Source organism: Wasmannia auropunctata, unplaced genomic scaffold (genome assembly GCF_000956235.1).
Source record: "Wasmannia auropunctata unplaced genomic scaffold, wasmannia.A_1.0 LD335996.1, whole genome shotgun sequence".
In the NCBI taxonomy this organism is placed as follows: domain Eukaryota; kingdom Metazoa; phylum Arthropoda; class Insecta; order Hymenoptera; family Formicidae; genus Wasmannia; species Wasmannia auropunctata.
Genome location: NW_012026894.1, coordinates 223,651 through 246,023, shown reverse-complemented (window position 1 = coordinate 246,023; position 22,373 = coordinate 223,651). Strand labels below are relative to the sequence as shown.

The 22,373-nt window shown below is 46.8% G+C and overlaps 1 protein-coding gene across 1 annotated transcript in view; it reads left to right on the top strand.

Annotated features, from left to right (window-relative positions):
- The window catches only part of LOC105453736 (fat-like cadherin-related tumor suppressor homolog), a 113,424-nt gene that overhangs the window by 90,896 nt on the left and 155 nt on the right, over positions 1-22,373 (top strand). The window contains exons 2-3 of the mRNA XM_011695920.1: positions 10,270-11,212; positions 11,724-14,444. Of these exons, the coding sequence (XP_011694222.1) occupies positions 10,401-11,212; positions 11,724-14,444 (3,533 nt within the window). The 5' untranslated portion in view covers positions 10,270-10,400. The remainder of the gene's footprint in view (positions 1-10,269; positions 11,213-11,723; positions 14,445-22,373) is intronic.

Below are 22,373 nucleotides of genomic sequence, written 5' to 3'. Positions count from 1 at the left end.
ATTATTTCCTTGAAATTGCGCTCCCTTTAATCAACCCTTTTTTAATTCTATTACGTTTTGTTCTACTATTTTAATGCCCCTATAACTGGCCTTACGTGAAATCGGGGATGACAAAAAGTTGTTTTTACATTATTAAGAGAGATCGCCGCGCATGCGTTTAATACGTCTTATAACAAGTGCAACAATTATTCATGCACAAAATGCACGTGATTATTCTCTAGCGCAAATGAGGTAGCAGCTTTGAAATGAGGTAATGTACGTAATTTTAACGAATAAGCGGCCACAATGAACCTAATAAACTGAAGTTCCGCGATTTGCTCAGCGGGACGTGTAATGTATGCAACGAAGTGGAAAGTTTTCATTAGCTCTCTGAAGCTTCAATTTATTGGGAAAGATAACTTAATAATAATAGATAAATTGATATATATATATATATATATATATATATTCTATGAGATTTGAATATTCAATCCGAAATAAATGTGGCCAACGAAAATCTCGCGTAATTGCGACTGATAGCCGGCGGCGACGGTGATTTCATAAGGGTGGAGAGAGGTTACGTAAGGTGAAATCGTGGAATCCAGTCGGAATGACTTGAACGAACGCAAGGTGCACTCGGAGTGCATAATTTGGAGATGGCTCGATGTTTCACCACAGGTAAAACTGGGCGACTCTAACGAAACCGGTAAAAGTTCCATTAGGGCGAGACAAGCCTCTCTCGCGATGGTAATTTGGTCGGTCCAATTAGGGGTCAACGTAAGACCCCGCAGATTGCCGATGGCTATCTCGTTAGGTTGACAGTCAATTCCTCATTAAGGGTCGAAATTCCGTGGCGAGGAGGCGCGAAGGGAGAGACCCAGGGATATTTATCGGAATTGCTAAATACGTGGCGGCGGCGACGGCGAATTCATTAATAACCACGCGAGAGAGTAATTTGCTCTCGGCTCGCGGAATCGATCGAGCGGAAAAAGAAGGGAAAGAAGATTTCGCCGCGCGTCGGAAAGTCGAGAGTCGAAGGCGTTGGAGTAACTCGGCCCCGCGCCGCCGCCGGCGGCTTTAAGGACTTTCGACGTAGTCGCGTGGAACGAAATACTACCTGAATTAATTACAATACGTTTGCCGTTGCATTGCATAATTGACCGCGTCGAGTATTTATATCGATTCTCTCGCGCCTGTACTCGCGTAACCCGCTCGGGCAGCGAGAGAAACTCTCGAAGCGCAGCAAGTAAAATATACTATTACGATAAATTCGATGATAATGCAGTCGCGGCTTAATTATAAAATAGTCGACGGTAATAATAAATTGTCCAATTAATGAACCTCGATAATCATATACGCGTTTATGCGCGTTTACAATTATGCGCGAAACGCGATATGTAAAATCGTCTGTGGAAACGTGTGCGACGTGTGAAACGCGAATATTATTTTAGATTATTCATCGATCGTGTTACATCTTCATTGTTCTTGTTTGGTATATTTTTTTCGACCGTCGCGTTACACGTTGCACAAAAGACGTAAACCGAAACGCGGAGCTTTCACGTTATACCTTTGCTGTTTCAAGCCCGTAACTACGTGCAATTACAGCAAGTTACAGGAAAGCGTGCTGGATTTTCTACGGTAGTCGAACACTTGTTCAATGGAGGTATAACTGAGCTAAAAGCAAAGTTTGAGAACCGCGCAGCGAAGGAGTTAGACTAATGCGTTTCGCTCGGTGGACAAACGAACGACAAGGGCCTCTCGAAAATTGCCTATAAATTACGCTAGGATACAGATTACTTGTCGATAGCGGTTCATTAGAGGTATTTAATCGGCCGGCCTTTTTGATTATATTCGAGATAGTTATAATAGTTGCCTAATTCATGAACTTTGATGTATCTGAAGAATTGCAAATACACGTGAAACACGTTATTTTGAAGCTATCAGATAAAACGATGCGTATTGTATAGTATATCTAAGGATCGGTTTCTTTTTTTTGCAGAAATATAATTAAATATTTCTGCAAACAAAATCGATCTTTAGATCAGTGCACAGAAAAAATAATTTTGCTAGATCTAAAAATTTTGATCTGAAAATAATTTTGTTGGAATTTCAAAAATGATAAGCATTGCTGTAAGCTGTTTTGATATTCTCATCAATCAGCAATCAGTTTGAATTTCCAACAAAATTATTTTCAAATGTGTATCCAGTAAAATCGTTCTTTCCGTGTAAAAAATTTTATTAATAAAAATATGTTGCTCTTCGATAACCATAACAATTTTACGATACCGTAAGCTCGTGGTACCGTAAAGCCCGTATCTATCAGACTTACGCACTGAAGATTGAGGATTGCGATTTAAAGAAAATTAGACTTTGATCAATCAGATAATTTTAATCCCTTTCATTTTAATTGGTTGAATTCTAATCCCAATTCGTAATCCTTAATCGCCAATGCGTAGCACGACACGAGTAAACTTAACGACACGACTAAATATAACATATAAGGCAGTAAAAAGGAAATGTTAAAAACAAAGATTAATGTTCATAATGTTTCATACGTTGATGTGTTTACCCGCGACATTTGATACGATGAAGCGTATTAATCATGAAATGTTACCTGCTCGCACGTCGAATGCCCTACGAATGTCTCAGCCTGACGGTAAAATATCTGCGATACCTCGATGGCCCATATCATTTTCACGGGGAAAAGTTCCCCGTACGCGCGCTTCTGTTAGTAACATCCAATGTTTTTCTCAAATATTGCGTGAATCGATATATGCAAAAAAAGCAACGGTTGTATGCGTGTGTGAGGGTCCCGGCCAGCACGCGCGTACACAACGACACATAAATTCCCCGCGATAAAGATTAAATATTAGCCCCGGTGTGTTCTATTTCCTCCCGTAATTAAAACGTAAGTACACCTGCTTATTACCTCGTATCGTATCGCGAATATGACCCCGTTACATCGACAACAGCAATTTCTCGACCGTGTAAAGCACAATACTTCAGCCGCGGTTATCTCCCAGACGAGCGTGTCGCGTATATCACGATATCGCGCGCGCAAATCAGGCTGCGCCCGAATAAACATATCCATTATCATCGTACATTTGCCGCGGACATTCCCCATATAAGCGTGATCGAGATCCTATACGGCGAGAACGAAGATATTGTTTCAGGGGGAAAAATCCGCGGGTATATCCGCCGCCGCGACGCAACGGTGATGATTGATCGGGGGCTCCCGCGGTAAATGCGACGTGTAAAAGAAATGCTTGTAACGAAGGACGCCGTTAAAAGACACATTAATCGCGCGGACAAAGGACAAAATTGTACGTGAAGTGTAATGGCGCCCGACTGCAGCGACGTATTCATTTAGCGTTTTGCGCGTAATTGACAAATCCAGAGAGATCGTAATACACCAGTATTTAACGGTAAAATTATTACCTACCACATCGGCAATATAATTAGCAAGTATCAGGCGTACAGTTCCTAATAACGTAGGTACGCTACGTAATCGTAAATTCCGAAACATTTGTACAATTTCACTCTGCGCGCATACGGATTACCTTGAGTTCGGGGCAAAAGCATTTCCAACACCACCCGGGCGTGGTTTAAATGCAAAAGCATCGAGAGCGCGGGTTTCTCGGCGCGCGATTTGCGAATGCATGTATTACACGTATATCGTAATGTTCATTAAAGTCTGGCCTCGGGAGGAGCTATTCTGACGTGGGGAATGTATACGCGTTACACACAGCGACGCACGTGGAGTAGTTTATTAGACGCCGCTATTGTTCGCGGCGGAGCGGACGCCCGCTGCGTACCCCCGTAAGTAAATGCTCGCCATTGATCATCCGAGCGTTTACATTACGCATTACGACAGTGCAATGCGCCATTAAGGTATGCCGACGATGTGTTCTCCGATAACGGAGTTTTCATAATTATCACGCAATTTTAGGCGCGAGCCCTTGTGCGTCGCGCCGCACCGCGCCGCGACGCCGGCATTTCCCTCTCGCGCGCGCCGTTCCGCGCCGATACGTCACAATATGCGGTGTCGGATTTTTACTCGTCTCGATAGAGGATATACGTCCGAAAGATAGTTCGTCGCTCGATAGTTCTGAAAGCACCGCATAACCGATACGTGTATCTCGCGGATGCGAACCGCATCGTAATGCGTTTCACGGAGGGGGGGGGGTGAGGAGAGACGTGCATGTACATGCGCCACACGTTCGCACGCATCCACGTACGCTACATTCTCATTGACAACGCATAGCAATATTTCGATATGTCGGAAAGACAGATAGTTCTCCGAATGCGATATCACGACAGACACGTTTCGACCCGAATGCGAGCAGGTTTAGAGGTAAGAGAAAAAAAGAGAGAGAGAGAGAGAGAGCTACGCGAAAGAAGTGTACTACGGTACTACGGTGCGCGAAAAAGACGCAGTTTTCTGTTCACTCGCGAGAGAGATTGAATTTTGATTGACATAGCAATCTAAATCGGCTTAACACATGTTCCTGTCGAGTATAATCATAATATCCCGCAGTTGCAAACATTTTTTGCACGGAAATGACCACGTGAAATGACAGCTAAGTGGCAGCGAATTGCAACGATCCGTTATCGTTATCATTATGCATATCACGATATTCACGATGCATGGTATCGTATATGTCCATGAATGAGAATGTGCTTAAAATTGGAACGGCTTGGAATAGCTTTTTTTCACGGCGAGTGCGCCTTAGCCTTGAGCGTTATGGTAATTAATCGGCGCGCGCGGCTGTCGTGTACATGTGTACGTGCGTTTTCCTCGAAGGAACAAACCACAAGGAAAAACAGCGCGGCGACAAGACGACAACGGCTGCGAAACGATTGCGAAACGTAGATATGTGTCGATCGATCGGTTATTTCTCATTGGACCGAGGCGGAAACGTGTCGACGGACCAGCGCGATTCTCATTGTACGTGGTTACGGTATACGCGTATTCGCCGCGGGATTCTATCTCGCTTACGCGAATATCAAATATTAATTCTTGCCGAAGGAGCGGGGGGTGCGAGCGAAGGCAATGAGAACTGTTCCGGTTTCCCGATTTTAGATACTTCGGTCTGGAACAGACTCGACAACAAACCGCGGTTTTAATTTCCATCGAATAAATACGCAAACGTCTGATACCGAAGGAAAACGGTTGCACGGAGATTGTATCGATTAAATCGAAAAACATGCTCCCGTTCTGTTCACCGTAGCGACTCGCTCGGCCGTTACGTAAGATAGCTGCGTGAATTAAGTATACGCGGATGTGCAGCCGTTTCTCCAGTTTCCGGGAGGAATAACTCGGCGATTAATCACGCTTTATAATGTCCGAATCGAAATCTAATTACGAAGAAGTAATCACACCCCTATCATGATAATGTATAGCCGATCCATTGCCAAATTCGAATTCTCACTTCTGTATACGGCCTGCTTTATGTCGAGATTTCGCACAAAAACATGAGCATGAGACCATCTGAAATATTTCCGAAGAACATATATTTATCTTTGAGAGAGCTCTAGAATCTAATACCGCGGATTAGGAGACTTTGAAGAGCGTAGAAGAATCTGGATAAAATGTAGGTCTCTGGCACATAACATAAACGAGTAAAATTCGTGAATGTAAAAGGTCTGAGAAGACCCTGAAAATTTCAGAATGTGAACGATTTAAAAACCCGCGACAACAATCACGACAAAAAACAAACTCGCCGGGCACATTCGCGAACCAATCGCCATGAATGCACGCGAATCGATCGGTATCGCTGAATGAAGGGACTCGACGAGAAATTGGACAATAAAATTGGGCGGGCTTGCGGGAAATATATTTCAATTTTCGCCAATGGAAAAAAAGGGAAGGGGCGGTTCGGCAGGTCGGCGCCGATAAATCGACCCGCTGTGTAAATATCCCGACGTGCCACGACCGGTACGGCATATACGCGTATACCGGGAGGCCCGACGGCGATATTTATCGGCGAGATACGTCGAATAATGCGAAATGTCCCGATTGCGCGCGCGGTTTTTCACGCGCGGGCTCGAACGGTCGCCCGGAGTCGACACCTCGAATTAGTTCCCGCGCGTGATCGAGTGCGGGCCACCGGGCCGGGGCTGCTCGCGCGCTCGGCTAAACGCTGGCGCACATCGCACCGCGACTGCACTAACGTTATACCGCAACTTCGAAAGCGGCTCGTGCATTAAGATACGTCTGCAAACGCCACGAAGCCGAGATAATTTATGTTGCTCGCCGTTGCGATTAATTAATCGAGAAACTTCTCGCGCCCCGCGGCACCGCATCGCGACGTTGAACCTTAATCTACTCTCGGGGTAGAGCTATGCCGCGGGTGTGTACGGCACCCATTGCGTTTTTAACGCGCTCGCAGACCGCAGACCTGAAAACGTGGATGTCTCACTCGCGGAGATGATAGCAGTGTAAATATTCTTTCTTTAAAAGCAAAACTTTGAGGATATGACATGCAATGTAAATATTTCTTCTTTAAACGATGTACCCGCCATGTATATATCTATATTTTTAATTTACTAATGCTCTTGAAAAAAAATTTTAGTCATGAGTGAGTGAATCACAAAGATTTTTATTCTATATCCTGTACTCTATCAATATGAATTGCAATATTGTAAATAATAGGAATACAATAATAGGCGTTTTTCCACAACAATAGAGTTTAATTAATTTTATAATTGGCGATTGCGTTGCTTCAAATTGCTCCATATTCGAAATTTAAGCATACAAATAGAAATTGGAACAAATTAATCTAAATGTTATATAATCCGAAAAATATGCGGTTCTTCTATTTCTGATATTTCTCTGATGGTGTAAAAATTTCTATAATTGATCCGCGAAAAAAAGTATGGGAGATAGTGTGAAACTGTTCGTAGCACCGCACGCAGCACGTTTCCAATTATTTGAAATTTTTTGCGTCGCGAATTCGCTTTATTGAAAAGTTTAACGGGAGTCGGACAAAGTTTCCGTCGCTCGGAAACGCATTTGCAGCGAGCTCCAGTTCTCTCGAGGCGCGTGCGAGATCGGTCTTTTTCTACTGACATTTTTGGTTTCCGCAATATTCCCCAGAACTACCCAAAAAAATATCAATTTTTAAAACATAAATCATTTTTTTGACAAATCCAATATATTGTTGTACGATGTCAAATTCATTTTAAATGTCTATAAAACCACTGCTACCAATATTTTAGCTTTATATAGATATATAAAACACGTAAATTTTATAAACCTTAAATTTTTGCTTAAAATACTTTACTTATTTTTACATGCAAAAATATATAATCTGTAATATATAATATATTGATTCGATACATCTTATTTAAAAAAAAAAGATTTTCAAGATCTTGATGTTTTATCGACGTTTTATCGTATAAAAAATCATGAGAAATCTGTCTCGTTGCTTCGCTAATGTTCCTTTCGTGCTAATGCATCGAATTCCTCGGTGTCTCCGTATTACATCAGTGTATCGTAACTGGAATCCTCAAAATCTCACGGTGGATAACGGAGAATAATCCCGAACAACGTTGCGCACGCAAATCCTTTTGTCCGCCGGGCGATCGGCGAGGCGAACCGTGGAAGAGTTTCGCGCGGACATTCCGACGAAATTTCGTAACCGGCTTAGAGCGCGTTACACGAGAGAAAGATGGGGACGTCGAACCTGGGGACGAGAGCTGGGAAAAGAGCAGAGGCGGCTGCGATTGCAGGTAGATCACGGAAAAGGGAAGAAAAATACCGAGAGCCACGCGAATATCGGGGCGCTCTAAAGATGCGGTTGTAGAGCCTCGTTAGTATTCCTCAGCTTCTATCAGGATGTCAACCGACCGGCGATTTGGCATTCAAGCTGGCGCCCCGCTGCCGTAATCTCGTCGAACGCGAAATAGATTCCGTTTCATCTTGCGCAATCAATCTTGATTGGGACTTTAACGTTGGGAAGCAGCGGCAACATCGTGCGGCTGGCGCTCGGGGGGGAGACGCGAAATTCCGCCCCGCGACGCCGCCGCCGCGCCGTACAGACGACAGGTACGACGCGATATAACGCGGCAGCAGATGGGCGAAATAGGCGGCTGTCCCGTAGGTCTTTTTATATCGGATTTAATCGTCTTTACGGATTTTAATATCGAATCACGCGGCGACGTGGGAGAAAGGAGGCGTTCAATACTCGACGGTGGAGCGTCGAGAAATCGCGGTTTATATGCGAAATATACAATATTTCCGATGAAATTGGATATTTTTAAATGCGAGCGATGAATCATTCTTCAGAATCTCGTTTGTCCCGGCGAATATTTTCTGTATTCCATTCTATTCCGTTCCAGAAGAAGGGGAGGGGGGTAAGATATTAGCTATTACATTCTATCTTTGTGAAGATTCGGCTCGGAAGATCAAATTTTGGATACGCCGTGAAGGCTTTGTGGGATTTAGAAGCTGCAGGAAAGCCTCGACTTTTCGCAACCACATCGCGATCACGGATACACCTTTGATCGGCTTGAAAGCGAATAGAATCGGGCAAAGGCACAGAAACCACTTTCAAAATTTAATCTCAGTTACGAGATGAAAGAATTTCGAAAGCTAAATCGAGAGTACCGCGAATCGTTGTGTCGCTTGATTGTAAATAATCCACGTCAGATAATTTATAAAGAAATCACGTAATACTGTATATACATTTCGTCGGGTATAATTTGAAATTAATAATCATTATTGGGATCACTTTTTCACTCTGCGAAATCTCTCAAAATCCTTTTGACACCGGAAATCGGAGAACTAGCCTGTGTTATCCATTCGGATTTGCGGTGCGCTTTCGCTGGCGTAATGCATCGTTCCTCTTGCGCGCGGCGGACGTATCGATACCCCGAGCTGTCAAATGCGCGGCAAACATACATCGGCTCGTGCAAATGCGGCCGGAGGCACCGTTGGTCAAGATTAGAGAGAGTATACGAGTGCGGGACACTGGGAAGATAGGCAAAATCCTGGTAGCCCTCTATCCTGCCCCACCTGCATCCCGACACGAGTCGTTGATATCGCGGCTTTAGTCCTGAAACTGTCGGACGGCGGAGTGATCGTCGCGCTGGCTGGAATTCATGAGACTACTGATCTGGCTTAGCATAACTTTGAAAAAAAGAATATTTTTGAATAAATTTTAAATTTTATTCGTCTTAATAAAAGCAAAAGGAAATTCTTCTTTTTCGGGATACAAAAATATTATCAATTATAGTAAAATAATGCCTATCGAGTCGACACGGGTATTGGTGCATGTAATAATTTTTAATGTTACAATAGCTAATCACATGTAAACTGCGCGCCGCAATTTTTGTCGGTTATGAAACACAGTTCTTACATGAAGCATGTGTTTCAAGATCGACAAAAATTGTGGCGCGCAGTTTACATGTAGTTGAATATTGTAACAATAAAAATAATTACATGCGCTAACACCCGGCTCGATAGGTATTACTTCATTATAATTGATTTATTCTTACGAGCATAATTTTGTAATTGCCGTAACCGGTAAATTAAGTTTGTACCTCATACATTGCAGAGAAATGTATATTTATTTTCAGTAATTTGTTTAATATAAATGCTAATATTTTTTACTATCTTTATTTTTACGCATTTAAAAGGATATCTCTGATTGAGGGCACAGGCACATTCATACATTCATAGAGGCGGAATATTTTATGACTTCACTATGAAGAATAATTTAAGCTGAATCTTCTGCAAGAAGTGAACTCGATTGGCGTACTCGATCGAGCGCTGCAATGTCAATGGAATTTTAATTCGCGTTTCGATACGTGAATATTCTATAGCACTCTTCCAGGACAATCGCATTTCACCGAAGCGACGTAACGAATACATAATTGCATTTGATTGTCCCTTTTACGTTCAACGGAAATTCCGCGAAATGGACAATTGAGTGAAGTTAAGAGTCTCATCAATAAATAATTGATTTGGATAGTACCGTATTCGCAGCGTCTCACACTCCAGTGATTTAGCTGCCGTTCCCCGTACGTCGATCGTGCCGTCAATCAATAATGCACAACCGGAAGGGAGTTCGGTCTCCATCCGTACTCTCCTTTCGCTCGTCCTAACTTCCTGTCCTGAACCTAGTCTGGTCTTTACGCTCGATCGGGTGGAAGTCCGTAGCTGTCATGGAAGATAATCTTGGATCTTGTCGTTTAACTGTATTTACGTGGTAGACTACGGTCGCCTCTCCCATCGTCGCCTAACTCGTCCGTGGAGCCTAACTTTGGCGTTGTTTACTGTTTCAGGTGACCGCCGCCGATACGCGAAACGGGGCCGGAAGTCTCGTGCCTCGCGGTGGCACTGTTCTGCCGGGCGAAAGACAAACCGAGCGGAAGCGTTCGTCGTCGAGGACCGACGATGAGCTAGCGACACCATCATGCATAGGATGAAGCAGCGCGCGCTACACGCCTGGCCATGGTTGTGGCTGTGGCTGTTCGCGGCCACGGCCGGCTCCCCGTCTTCCGACACCCCCGTGCCGACGACTCTACTGCCGCCACGTGGCGGCGGGGATGATGGCGCGAGAGGCGACGGTGACAGCGGCGGTGGCGGTTCGATCTCGTCGATCGATACCGCGACGACGCTGCCGCTAGAGGGCGACGCGAGTCTTTCCTCGGAACCCGAGTTCCGTTTCACACAATCTCTGTACAACGTCTCCATTTCCGAGAATTCCATCGGCAAGACGTACGTCATGCCCGAGGAGAGGATGGGCATAAAGCTCGCGTCCGCCGACAGTGACGTTGATGTGAAGTTTCGCATAGTGAGTGGCGACCGCGAAAAGTTCTTTAAAGCGGAGGAGCGCACGGTCGGCGACTTCTGCTTCCTCCTGATTCGGACTCGAACCAGCAACGTCGATGTGCTGAATCGCGAACGCAAGGATCGATACGTGCTCGAAGTGCGTGCCACCTCGAGCAGGCGCGACGGTCGAAACAGAATGGTCACGCTCGAAGCGGACACCACGGTGGTGGTGACGATCCTCGACACGAACGATCTCAATCCGCTGTTCTATCCGATCGAGTACGAGACCACCGTGACGGAGGACACGCCTTTGCATCGCAGCATACTCAGGGTAATCGCCGAGGACGCCGATCTCGGCAGAAACGGCGAGATTTACTATAGCTTCGCCGAGGAGACCGATCAATTCGCCGTTCATCCGGTCAGCGGCGTAATAACGCTCACAAGACCGCTCAGGTAAGTGCAATGGCGTATTTCTTTCTTAACATCTGACAATGAGATTTATGAATAAAGTGTCGAGAGTAGAATTTAGACATGCATCAGAATTACACTCATTTAGACATACATCAAATTTACACTCTTGAAATTTCTATCGAAGTTTCTATTTCCAATTGCTTAAAGCAGGTCACAATTACGTATACGAAATTCGTAATTGTGACCTGCTTTAAACAATTGGAAATAGAAACTTCGAAATAGAAATTTCAAGAGAGTGTAATTTTGTTTAATTCGAACGGGATCAAATATCATTAACTTTTAAGACTCTTTCAGACTTTAATTACGTTTATTTTTTCTATGCTTTGCATATATGATAAATATTGATTTTGTATAGCATTGCATTTTTATTTGCGCACGCTGTTGTTCTAACGAAGCTCATTAGAATACTAAATAAACTCTTTTTGTCTCTCTAAACTATCTATAGACTTGTCATATGTGCCGCAATGTTAGCAAACAGTTCGCTTTCTCTTAGGTACTCGGAACGCGCCATACACGAGCTGGTAGTCGTAGCGAAGGATCGCGGCGCTCTGTTCCGCAGCGCGGGCGCTAGCCGCGCGAGCACCGCCAGGGTCACGATCAGGGTACGGCAGGTGAATCTGCACGCGCCCGAGATCTACGTGCATCAGCTGCCCGAGATCGTCGAGAACTCGAATGCCGATATCTATGCGATCGTGCGGGTGATCGACCGTGACGACGGCGTGCACGGCCAAATCGCGAGCCTCGACATCGTGGGCGGCGATCCGGCCGGTCACTTCAGGGTACGTCCGGCCGGCGGGTCGCGCTCAACGGGCGAGTACAACATCGAGGTGCTGCACCTGCTCGATCGCGAGACCGCGCTGCAGGGCTACAATCTCACTCTGCGCGCCATGGATCGCGGGGTGCCGCAGCGGTACAGCTACAAATTCGTGCCGGTGCACCTGGCCGACGTCAACGACAACGCCCCGGTGTTCAGTCGCGAGATCTACGAGGTCAAGGTGCCGGAGACGGCGCCCGTCAACACGCCGATCATAAGGCTCAAGGTCACGGACGCGGACGAAGGGAGGAACGCGTTGGTATATCTCGAGATAGTCGGCGGCAATGAGGGTGGCGAGTTTCACGTGAACGCCGAGACCGGCATGCTGTACACCGCCGTCAATCTGGACGCCGAGAAGAAAGCGTTTTACACGCTCACGGTATCGGCGATCGATCAGGGTAACGCCGGCACCAGGAAGCAATCCTCGGCGAAAGTGAAGATCAACGTGGTCGACACCAACGACAACGATCCGACCTTCGATCAGCCGGAGATGGAGGTGGTGCTGGACGAGAACGAGCCGGCCGGCACGTCCGTCGTGCGGGTTACCGCGAAGGATCGCGACTCCGGCGAGAACGCCTACATATCTTACAGCATCGACAACCTGAAGAAGGTGCCGTTCGAGATCGATCATTTCTCCGGTATCGTCAAGACCAAGCAGGTGCTCGATTACGAGACCATGAAGCGGGAGTATCTGCTGCATGTGCGGGCCAGCGATTGGGGCCTGCCCTATCGACGTCAGGCGGAGATGCAATTACGAGTGAGATTGCTGGACGTGAACGACAATCGACCGCAGTTCGAGCGGATCGATTGCACCGGTCACGTGCCGCGATACGTGTCGATCGGCTCCGAGATCATCACCGTGTCCGCGATCGACTTCGACGCCGGGAACATCGTGAGTTACCGCATAGTGTCCGGCAATTCCGACGGTTGTTTCGCTCTCGACTCGGCCAGCGGCGTCCTCTCGGTCGCCTGCGATTTGTCGGACGTCAAGGCCGCCGACCGTACGATCAACGTTACCGCCACCGACGGCACGCACTTCGCGGACGTCAATCCCGTGCACATACATCTCGTGAATGCCAAACGGAATCTGGGCTCGCAGGCGAGAATCCTGACGGACGAGACTGGTGCTTTCGAGTGTCACGACACCGGCGTGGCGCGCAGACTGACGGACGCGATCGCCTCGGCGGAGAAGCACAACATGCCGTCGCGGGACGACGAGTACACCCTGATACCGAGCCGTTACGGCGAGAACGTGCACGCGCCCGAGTTCATCGATTTTCCGAATGAGATACGGGTAAACGAGTCGCTCAAACTCGGCACGGTCCTCGTGCGGATACGCGCCCGCGATCGCGATCTCGATTACAACGGCAAGCTCGTCTTCGTCATTTCCAGCGGTGACCGCGACTCCGTCTTCGGCATCGATCCGGATACCGGTGACCTAAACACGATCGGCTATCTGGACCGCGAGCGGGAGAACGAGTATTATCTGAACATAAGTGTGTTCGATCTCGGCAAGCCGCAGAAATCCGCCTCGAAGATGCTGCCGATCACCATACTGGACGTCAACGACAACGCGCCCAAGTTCGAAAAGTCACTGGCGAGTTTCCGGATCTCCGAGACCGCGCTGAACGGCACCAACGTGTGGCGCGCCAACGCCACCGACGCAGACCTCGGTGATAACGCGCGCGTCACTTACTCTCTCGTGACGGAGACCAATGACTTTCGCGTGGATCCCGTGACGGGTGTACTGAGCGTCTTCGGCAAGCTCGACAGGGAACGGCAAGAGATATACGAACTGCGGATTCGCGCGCGTGATAATGGCGGCAAGGATAACAACACGCCGCCCTTATACTCGGACGCGCTCGTCAGAGTGACGGTTGACGATGTCAACGACAACGCGCCCGCCTTCGCGCTGCCGAGTTACAACGTCAAGATCCGCGAGGACGTACCGGTGTGGACCGTCGTGGCTGTCGTGGACGCGACGGATCCCGACGAGGGTGCGGGCGGCGACGTGGAATACTTCCTGTCGGACGCAATGGAGAGCGAGGGTTTCTTCAAGGTCGACAAGGTGTCGGGCACCGTAAGAACGACGCAGAGCTTGGACTTTGAGGAGCGGCAGGTGCACACGCTGACGATAGTCGCGCGCGATCGCGGCGAGCCGTCCTTGTCCTCCGAGACGATGCTCGTGATCGAGGTGATTGACGTGAACGAGAATCTTCACGCGCCCGTCTTCGACGACTTCGTCGTGTCCGCGAGTGTCTTCGAGAACCAACCCATCGGCACTCTCGTCACTACGACACGGGCGAAGGACGCGGATCCTCCGGGTGGAGATTCGAGGATTGGATACAGCATTCGTGGGGGCGACGGCGTCGGGATTTTCTCCATCGACAATGAAGGTGAGTGATTGATTAAAGTATTAAAAAAAAATTAACACAGATCGTCTTAGAACGGTGCCACGGTGCATCCGGCGCGGGCCGTGTCCGATGCAGAAAGGGCACGGCGCGCCCTTTTGTGCCGCTCGAAGGGCCAACAGAAGTACCCGGAAAAGAAACGAAGGAGGGAAAAAAAAGAGAGACAGACATTTTCCTACAATAAACACCGCGAAAGTTCTCGCGCGTGTTCTTTTCGAGAAAACGTCACGTAGGTACTTCATGGTAAAGCTGTGTGTATCGATATGAGTTGCAATCAATAATATCAAACGTTCAAATTGAGAATCCGTTGCAAGAATAAGAAACTAAAATATTTAAATACACGCACCGTAATTTAACGAATCGACGAGAATCCGTTTATTAATCGTCGAGCTGCGCGATCAGAAAAATTCTTCACGTTTTAAAAGAGAAAAAAAAATTGAAATGACGGAACTGAAATGAAGATAGAGGGACCGTGATTTTCTAGAACACACTGTTGAATTTTAATCGATATTCGCTGTGGGCACTCTTCGGCAATAACTTCTACGTCTATATATACGCTCCACGTAAATCGCCGCGCTCATATTGAATCCAAGAATTTCCAATCAAATATCGCAAGATGTGCGCTTCCTTTGAGGAAGGGAACGAAACGGGTATCTGGGCCTCACCAAGATTTCCCAATATCCCCGCTCAATAACCGAACGAACGGAGTCCCCGCGCGACGAGTTAAACACATTCGACCTCGCGCAGCAGCGATTTCAATTTACTCGTCAGTACGGCCGCGCGCATATGCTATAGCCGGGCTTCATAAATATCCTTACGTTAATAGGCACTTTTAAAAGACCTAGAAAAAAAAAGACGCGTGTCTACATATTCATAAATCACGATGTTCCTAGTAGATAAATAGGAGACTCCGAGTGGTAACCGAGAGTAGGTAGCATTTAACATACGTCGTAATTCAAACACGAGGTCAAGGCGCATATGCGAGGATTTTAATTCGTGTCAAATAATTTACTAGAAAATACAATATTTTAGTTTCTTATTCTTGCAACGGATTCTCAATTTGAACGTTTGATATTATTGATTGCAACTCATATCGATACACACAGCTTTACCATGAAGTACCTACGTGACGTTTTCTCGAAAAGAACACGCGCGGGAACGTTCGCGGTGTTTATTGTAGGAGAATATCTGTCTCTCTTTTTTTCCCCTCCTTCGTTTCTTTTCCGGGTACTTCTGTTGGCCCTTCGGGCGGCACAAAAGGGCGCGCAACGTGCGCGCCGTGCCCTTTCTGCATCGGACACGGCCCGCGCCGGACGCGCCATGGCATCGTTCCAAGGCGAAGTTGCAGCGTCGCGGCCCATTAAATTTCGATGCAGCGAGCCTAATTGAATTACGGTGCCGCAGGACCCCCCTCCTTTTTTTCGAGTGCGAGCGAGGCGCATTAAATTTCTCCGGCAGTCTCCTTTCACCGCGGAAACGTCTCTCGAGAAATCGCACGTCATTCCGCTTAATGGCTAATTCCTGTGTACCGGTGCCACGTCGGTCACGGCGCGCGGTCATAATGCACCGATGATCGTTTCTTGATGAATGCACCGGGCGGGACGAATGTCTCGGGACGAAATAGGTTTCTTGCTAATTCACGAGACACGCGAAAACGACACTTTGACGCTCGCGTTAGGCAGCATTGAGGTCCGCTGACCGTTGATGAGAAAAGTTGAAGCGCTTGAAGTTTATTTGATGAATCCCTTTAAGAGAATCTTTTAAAAAATAAATAAATCTTTTTTTTTTACGTATTTAGCGTCGCTTGACAAGATTGTTTTCACGATAGTTTTCACGCGTATGGCAATTCGTGATTTGATGCAATTATTCTTAAGGGCTAATTATAAATTGCAATAGTCATCGCTTTGATTTCGCACGACGAAACGTATCGATGCAGATTTAAAAAAATATATGGCGCTCACTGTTCTTGCTTCAGTCACGTTCGACGTGTTTTCATCGTTTCATCGAAATAGAATACGATCGTATACACTGCACGTTGAAGTAAATAGTTTTGTATATGCGTGTGCATATCGCGTATATACGTTCATAAACTTGACGTACGGATAAATACATGTACGCGGTGTTGTTTCCACCGTGCCAACCGTGTCAATAATCAATCTTTACAAAATTTGAAGTCTCTCGCGAGAGAGTTTTATGAAAAGCCATCATTCGTTTATTCGGTTTTCGTGTTTTCAAACTTTCTCAGCGAGTTGAAGTTTCAAATCAAACATCTCCTGTCACAAATCAGTTCTTTCTAATTTGAATGAAAAACACAAAGGTCTTTGCCGTGTGTTTCTATTTTTAATAAAGGTTTCACATGCGTTTCTACGTTTTCAGCGTAAAAATCTGCTATTAGCAGTTTGATGCGATAAAAGTCGAACACCCTGTGCCACGCACGCGCTGCCGTTGTACATTTCCGTTTCCGCGTGTATATATGCGTGTATGTGTGTGCGCGTCGCGCGGTAGTATATTGATCTCCCGTCGAGCAAAAATAATACATTGTCAGTAGTATGCATATTCAACCGGCGTAAATATTCATAAGTCGCCGGTGTATTGCCGCGATGTCAGAAGCACGAACGGGTAACGTCGGCGGTGCCGATGGGAGTTGTGGTGCTGTGATAATGGCAGTGACGGTGTCGGCGGCGGTGGTGGTGACGGTGTTGGTGGTGGCCCCCAGTAATGGTGGCGATAGCTGTGACGGGGGCGCCCGTTTAAGTCGCGAATAATTTCCCGGCGGATACTTAGGATCTATGGCGGGCACGTGATATCATTCGCGCGTAAGTCAATGCTCCTCGTGTCGCGCGCGAGAGCCCGGTTTATCCCTCCGGGATCCGAAAAGTGCGACGCGTGCTACTGAAGCAGGATCGAGTCTTCGCTTTTATCGTTCGCCGAGTGTCGAATCGGTTCCTTTTTCTTTGTCGCAATTAAGAAATGTCGATTCGCGCATATACTATGTATTATCTATACTAAGTTTTTAATTTCTAGGATGACGGTATATTTCATGAAAATATTTGATTTTCTCTCTCTTTCTTCGTCGAAACAATATATTCCCGTCAACACAATTTACGTCGAAACGACGCGCAGCTTGACGCGCAGTGACTAAACGCGATTAAGCTCCGATCGTTGTAGAAAAGTGCCACACCTAGTTTGCGGAGCACCCGACGAACGAGCCGGGCGAACGCGTTTTCCGGTAAGCGAGCTAACGCGTCATTCCGGCCGGCGCACTGTCCACTCTGCGCTGGCCGCGGGCGTTGCAACGGCGGGCGTTAGTCCATTAATAAAGCTTTATATATCAACGAGCGTCTCCCACCTCTCTCGAAAACTCGCCCCGAGTTTGATCGTGCGCGAAACGAAGGAAAGCTCGCGACGGATCTCCGCGCGCGGTTTAAAGCAGATGGATCGGTATCCGGAAATGGTTGAACTTTCCTACTCGCCTTCTCTCTTCTCCGTTCCTCCCTCTTTATGTAATCCCGGGTTATAGAACCGTCTCCACTCTCTCGCATCCCTTTTCGTTTGGCAAAACCGGCATATCCTTAATTCCGAAAATTCCGAGGAATTCACGGAAGGGCGGACGCATACCGCCACTCACGTGACGCGCGAGAAACGGCGTGTCTCTCTTGCGTTGTTTCATTACGGAATTGTACTCGTGTTAACGTTCACGTTGATAACTTGTGCTAACTCGGCGTTCAATTGGAAAGGTTAAAGAGATGTTAATTCGCCCATTGTTGGATCCCCTTACAAATTGCGAGGAAACTCTTCGCCTCGAGTATATTGAAGTATATTGGATCAACAAACTGTTTCCCGGTCGATTGTCATTATCCACTGCAATACCGGAATGAGACGTAATCGGTTTTACTGTAAATACGTATCGAACGATACAATTGTAACGGTTACGGGGAAGAGCTTCGCTCCAGAATCCGCGGCACTTAACAGCGTCGAACGGCGGATGCGACCGGCAATTTCCGGAAGATATTTAACGTTGGACGTTTATTTCGGGTGGTGAATCGGCATATATCAGCAAATAGTATCGTAAATTATACGTGCGTAGTGGTCGTAAAGCCGTCCCGAATTGCTTTCGCCGACAAACCATTGTGCTTCTGTTCATCTCATAAACCGTTCCGCGATATTCATCCATCCGGAGTGTGCCTTCTGTATTATCAAGCAGCTCTAGCGGGGGCTCTCGAATACAGACGCCGGCTCCTCGCCGCTTCACCGTATTTTCCGCAGTTTCTCTTCTTTAATGCAACAACGCAACTAAATAATTACGTCGCGGCAGTGCTAAAGTCAACATCGACGACATCGTACTTCGCTTTTCACGTATACTTCTCTAGTGAGAAACAACCACCATCAACGGTACTGGCGCAGCGGAGCCGTTAAGCTATCGGAGCCTGGTATTGTTAGAGCTTTTACCTCTCGCAAAAGATTTTACCCGCGAATACGGTAAAATTCTATTTAGTCGCGGCGCCCGTGCGTCATCGTGTTTGCGAAGCGTGTTATCTCCCGCGATGTTGGCCGCACGTAAGTCGATTGAAAAATTGTTGATGCTAAATTAATTCACATTCCCACCCACCTGTTTGTTGCGCTTTACCCCCGGCTGATGTCGGCAGATAATAGTTAAGAGCTTCTGCTTAAATATTGTGCCAGAATTAATAAGGGTATGTCACGCTCTAACGAACCGGCGAAAAGCGAGCGAGCGCAACCGGGACGCAAAGTGGCGGGACGCGGCTCTCTCTCTCTCTCTCTCTCTCTCTCTCTCTCTCTCCCTCCCTATATATATATATATATATATATATATATACAACATACATACACCTAATAATATGTACGCCCACAACAATGAAGCGTTTGCACCGTCCACAGCAATTACGCGGGTGTTTACACAGAAATACTCTTACTGGTTAACAAACCGTGGTGCAGTGATATTTTCCTAAATGTAGGAGGCAGGTATTTTTGCGGCGACGTTGGGGCGTGTTTAACATAGCAGCGCAAAGAAAATATATTCCGTATCGCGTCCTACGCCTGCGTATACATATATACGCCCTTGTCACAGATTCGTTAGCAAAATAGAGTCCCTTTTTATTACATACAAAATTTTATTCATTTCGATCTCGCCACGGTCGTTGTTCAATTTTAATATTTATGAGTCCGGATGAGAAAATATGTATACGTCGAGCGTGCTATATTTCAGACTTTTCGGAGCTATATGTGTATAAGTGTTCGAGAACGTGTGTATAAGTAGTAAGAGGGAATTGGCTGAGTCGTTTCAAGGATCGGGAATATTGTCGTGAACTAAACGCGGAACGCTATCGCCCGAGGAAGTCAAGAGGCGGGAGGGCAATGTGTTCGGAACTTAAAAGCGCGCTCTTACTCGAGTCCATAAACTCAATTATTTATAGAGAGCGACGGAACATCTTGCTGCTGTATGGCCGAGAGAAATCGAGAAGAAAATACTTGGACGACCATCGGCGCGCAATTCCGCTCTAAAGCGGTATACGTGATCGGGCAGACGAGCGCCACAACACCGCGGTAATGTCTCGTAACGATACGCGAATTCATTATTTACCAGCGGTTTCCACTTCCCCGTTGCAGCGCGTCTCGCAATGAGAGTATACACACATTCGGAATTGAAAAATAATTTGCCTCGTTTGAAAGTCACGGGAAGATTATTTGCTAATCTCCGCTCCGCTCCGCGTCGCCGGTATGCGAGAGGATATGTCTCATGTAATTCGAATAGGATGGCCGCGATTTGAATAAGATGTTTTTACCGCCACGTTCGACGTGGGGTCCGTCGAGAGTTCATATCGAACACGAGTAAGAGAGATCACCGCGCGGCATCCAGTCAGGATTATGAATCGCGATCGAGAAATTCATTTGTGAATTGCAGATGACGTTCGAGTTCAACGAGATGCCGTCCGATTATAAATCACGTAATGCAGACAACAAGATTCCACAGCCCCCCGGCAATTGTAATGTAACGTCATAAAGGCACGTTTTCGTCGTGACGCGCGACGTCACGCCCGTGAGGCACTATTCACACGTGTTGCGTGTACAGAGTGCCGCGTCGTGAATGCTTAATGTCCCCCGCGCCGTGTCGAACGGTTACGCATTATTCACGCAGCTGTTATTTCCCCGCGCGTCTTTCCGAGGGCACGAAAGATTTTTTTGCAAGTTTTTCTGCGCTCGCTCGCCGAGCGACGACGACCTGTATATACTTAATCATTGAACGCATATATCGAACATTTTCCTTATACTTGATACCCGCGAATCCTCTCATTGTGCAGCGTGGCGCAGTCGAGGAAAAATTGCAACTTAAGAAACAAAAGTTCCTTTGTTAAGCACCACTTTCATTACGTAGCCCAGAGCGTCATGAAATAGCGATGTTCCAAATTGATTAATGTTTTCAACCGCGGTGATTAAAATGCAAAAAACCTTCTTTGGAGTCTACCTTCCCATTATACGCACGATGGCTTTCTCTTGCAAGCCGCTTTTAGCGTGTTTACTAGCGACTAATGTTAAGGAAATTCAATTTCTCAGCGTGAATAATATTACAGCGCGCGCCAAGTGTGTACATCAGAAAGTTAATTATTTTAATTTGCCATTGTCTTTATACATTCGTTAAAAAGTTTAATTTTCTAATATCGCAACAATCTCCTCTCGTATACCAGGAGGTTTCTCGCAGGCGGAAATATCCATCGAGTGCGAACTGTTCCGATCGAGTTTATACCGCTGTGTCGGGCTTCTTTCCGGCTCTTAAAAATAACTTCAAGGATCTCCGCGGATAGCGAGACGTAACTGGAATCGACTCGCTTCTTGAATTCGTTTTCATCTAGCGAGAGCGCGTAATGGTAGCTTGAGTGCGTTCTGTTGGAGACGCCACTAACGATCTCGTTGAAAGCACGTCGGCGTGGCATGGAAAAAAAAGAGGCCAGGAAAAAAGAGAGAGAGAGAAACACTCGTCGCGGGGGAATAAAAGCTACGCGAATGGCACAATGCACCGGTAATTATGCGCTCGTCGTACACGTAGCGTAAAGTTCGAGACAGTCGCTCTGGGGAGCGCGTAAGTGGAAAAAGTGACAGTCGCATGCGGCTGTAACGGATACGTATCTTATTACGATATACATTCATTATGACCTCTATCTCGTTGCTGCCAGATAAGTCGGGGAGTTTGCGCAATCAAACGAGCATGAAACGTTGCATTAAATAATGAGAGCAGGGACTTTAACGACGGTAAGATATCGCGACTCGTGGGTAAAATGTACGCTGCGCGCGACGTTATCAGGTATTCTTTCGGATTATTTTACGATCGACTTGTCAACAATTATAACGTCCGTGCGTACTCGGTCGAAATGGATTTGTTCGCGTGTACGTTTCCCATCTGTTTCACACAGCGGAAATTCGCGCGAGAGCCGGAGAGTACTTTTCGCGGGAGTTTTTTTTTATTTTTTTTTAACAAGTCCCGAATAGAATGAAGCTTCTCCACCCGCTTCGCGGGAGGCGGTCGGCGCGTGGATTTTATGACCGATTAAATACTGCATAGAACACAGATCGCTTTGTAAACAGAACGTTAAACGAGAGAACCCCGGGATGAGGGGGAGAGTGGGGGGGGAGAAAGGGGGATATCGCGTGAGAATTCAATAGTGAAGACGGATAGAGAATATGGAGACACATGGGAAAGGAAAGAAGGACAAAAGGCAGAAAGTTCGGAATGGATCGTCGTCCCTGGAGGCTTGCACAGTGCAATACGTATATGCCATTTCCTATGTCGTCCCTACGTCACTTCCGACGCCTACGGGCTCCTTTCAAAACCGGCGCACTGTTCTTCGTCTCTCTTTTACAAAAAGGATATCTATTATGCTTTGCGCGGAAATCTCGAGATTAA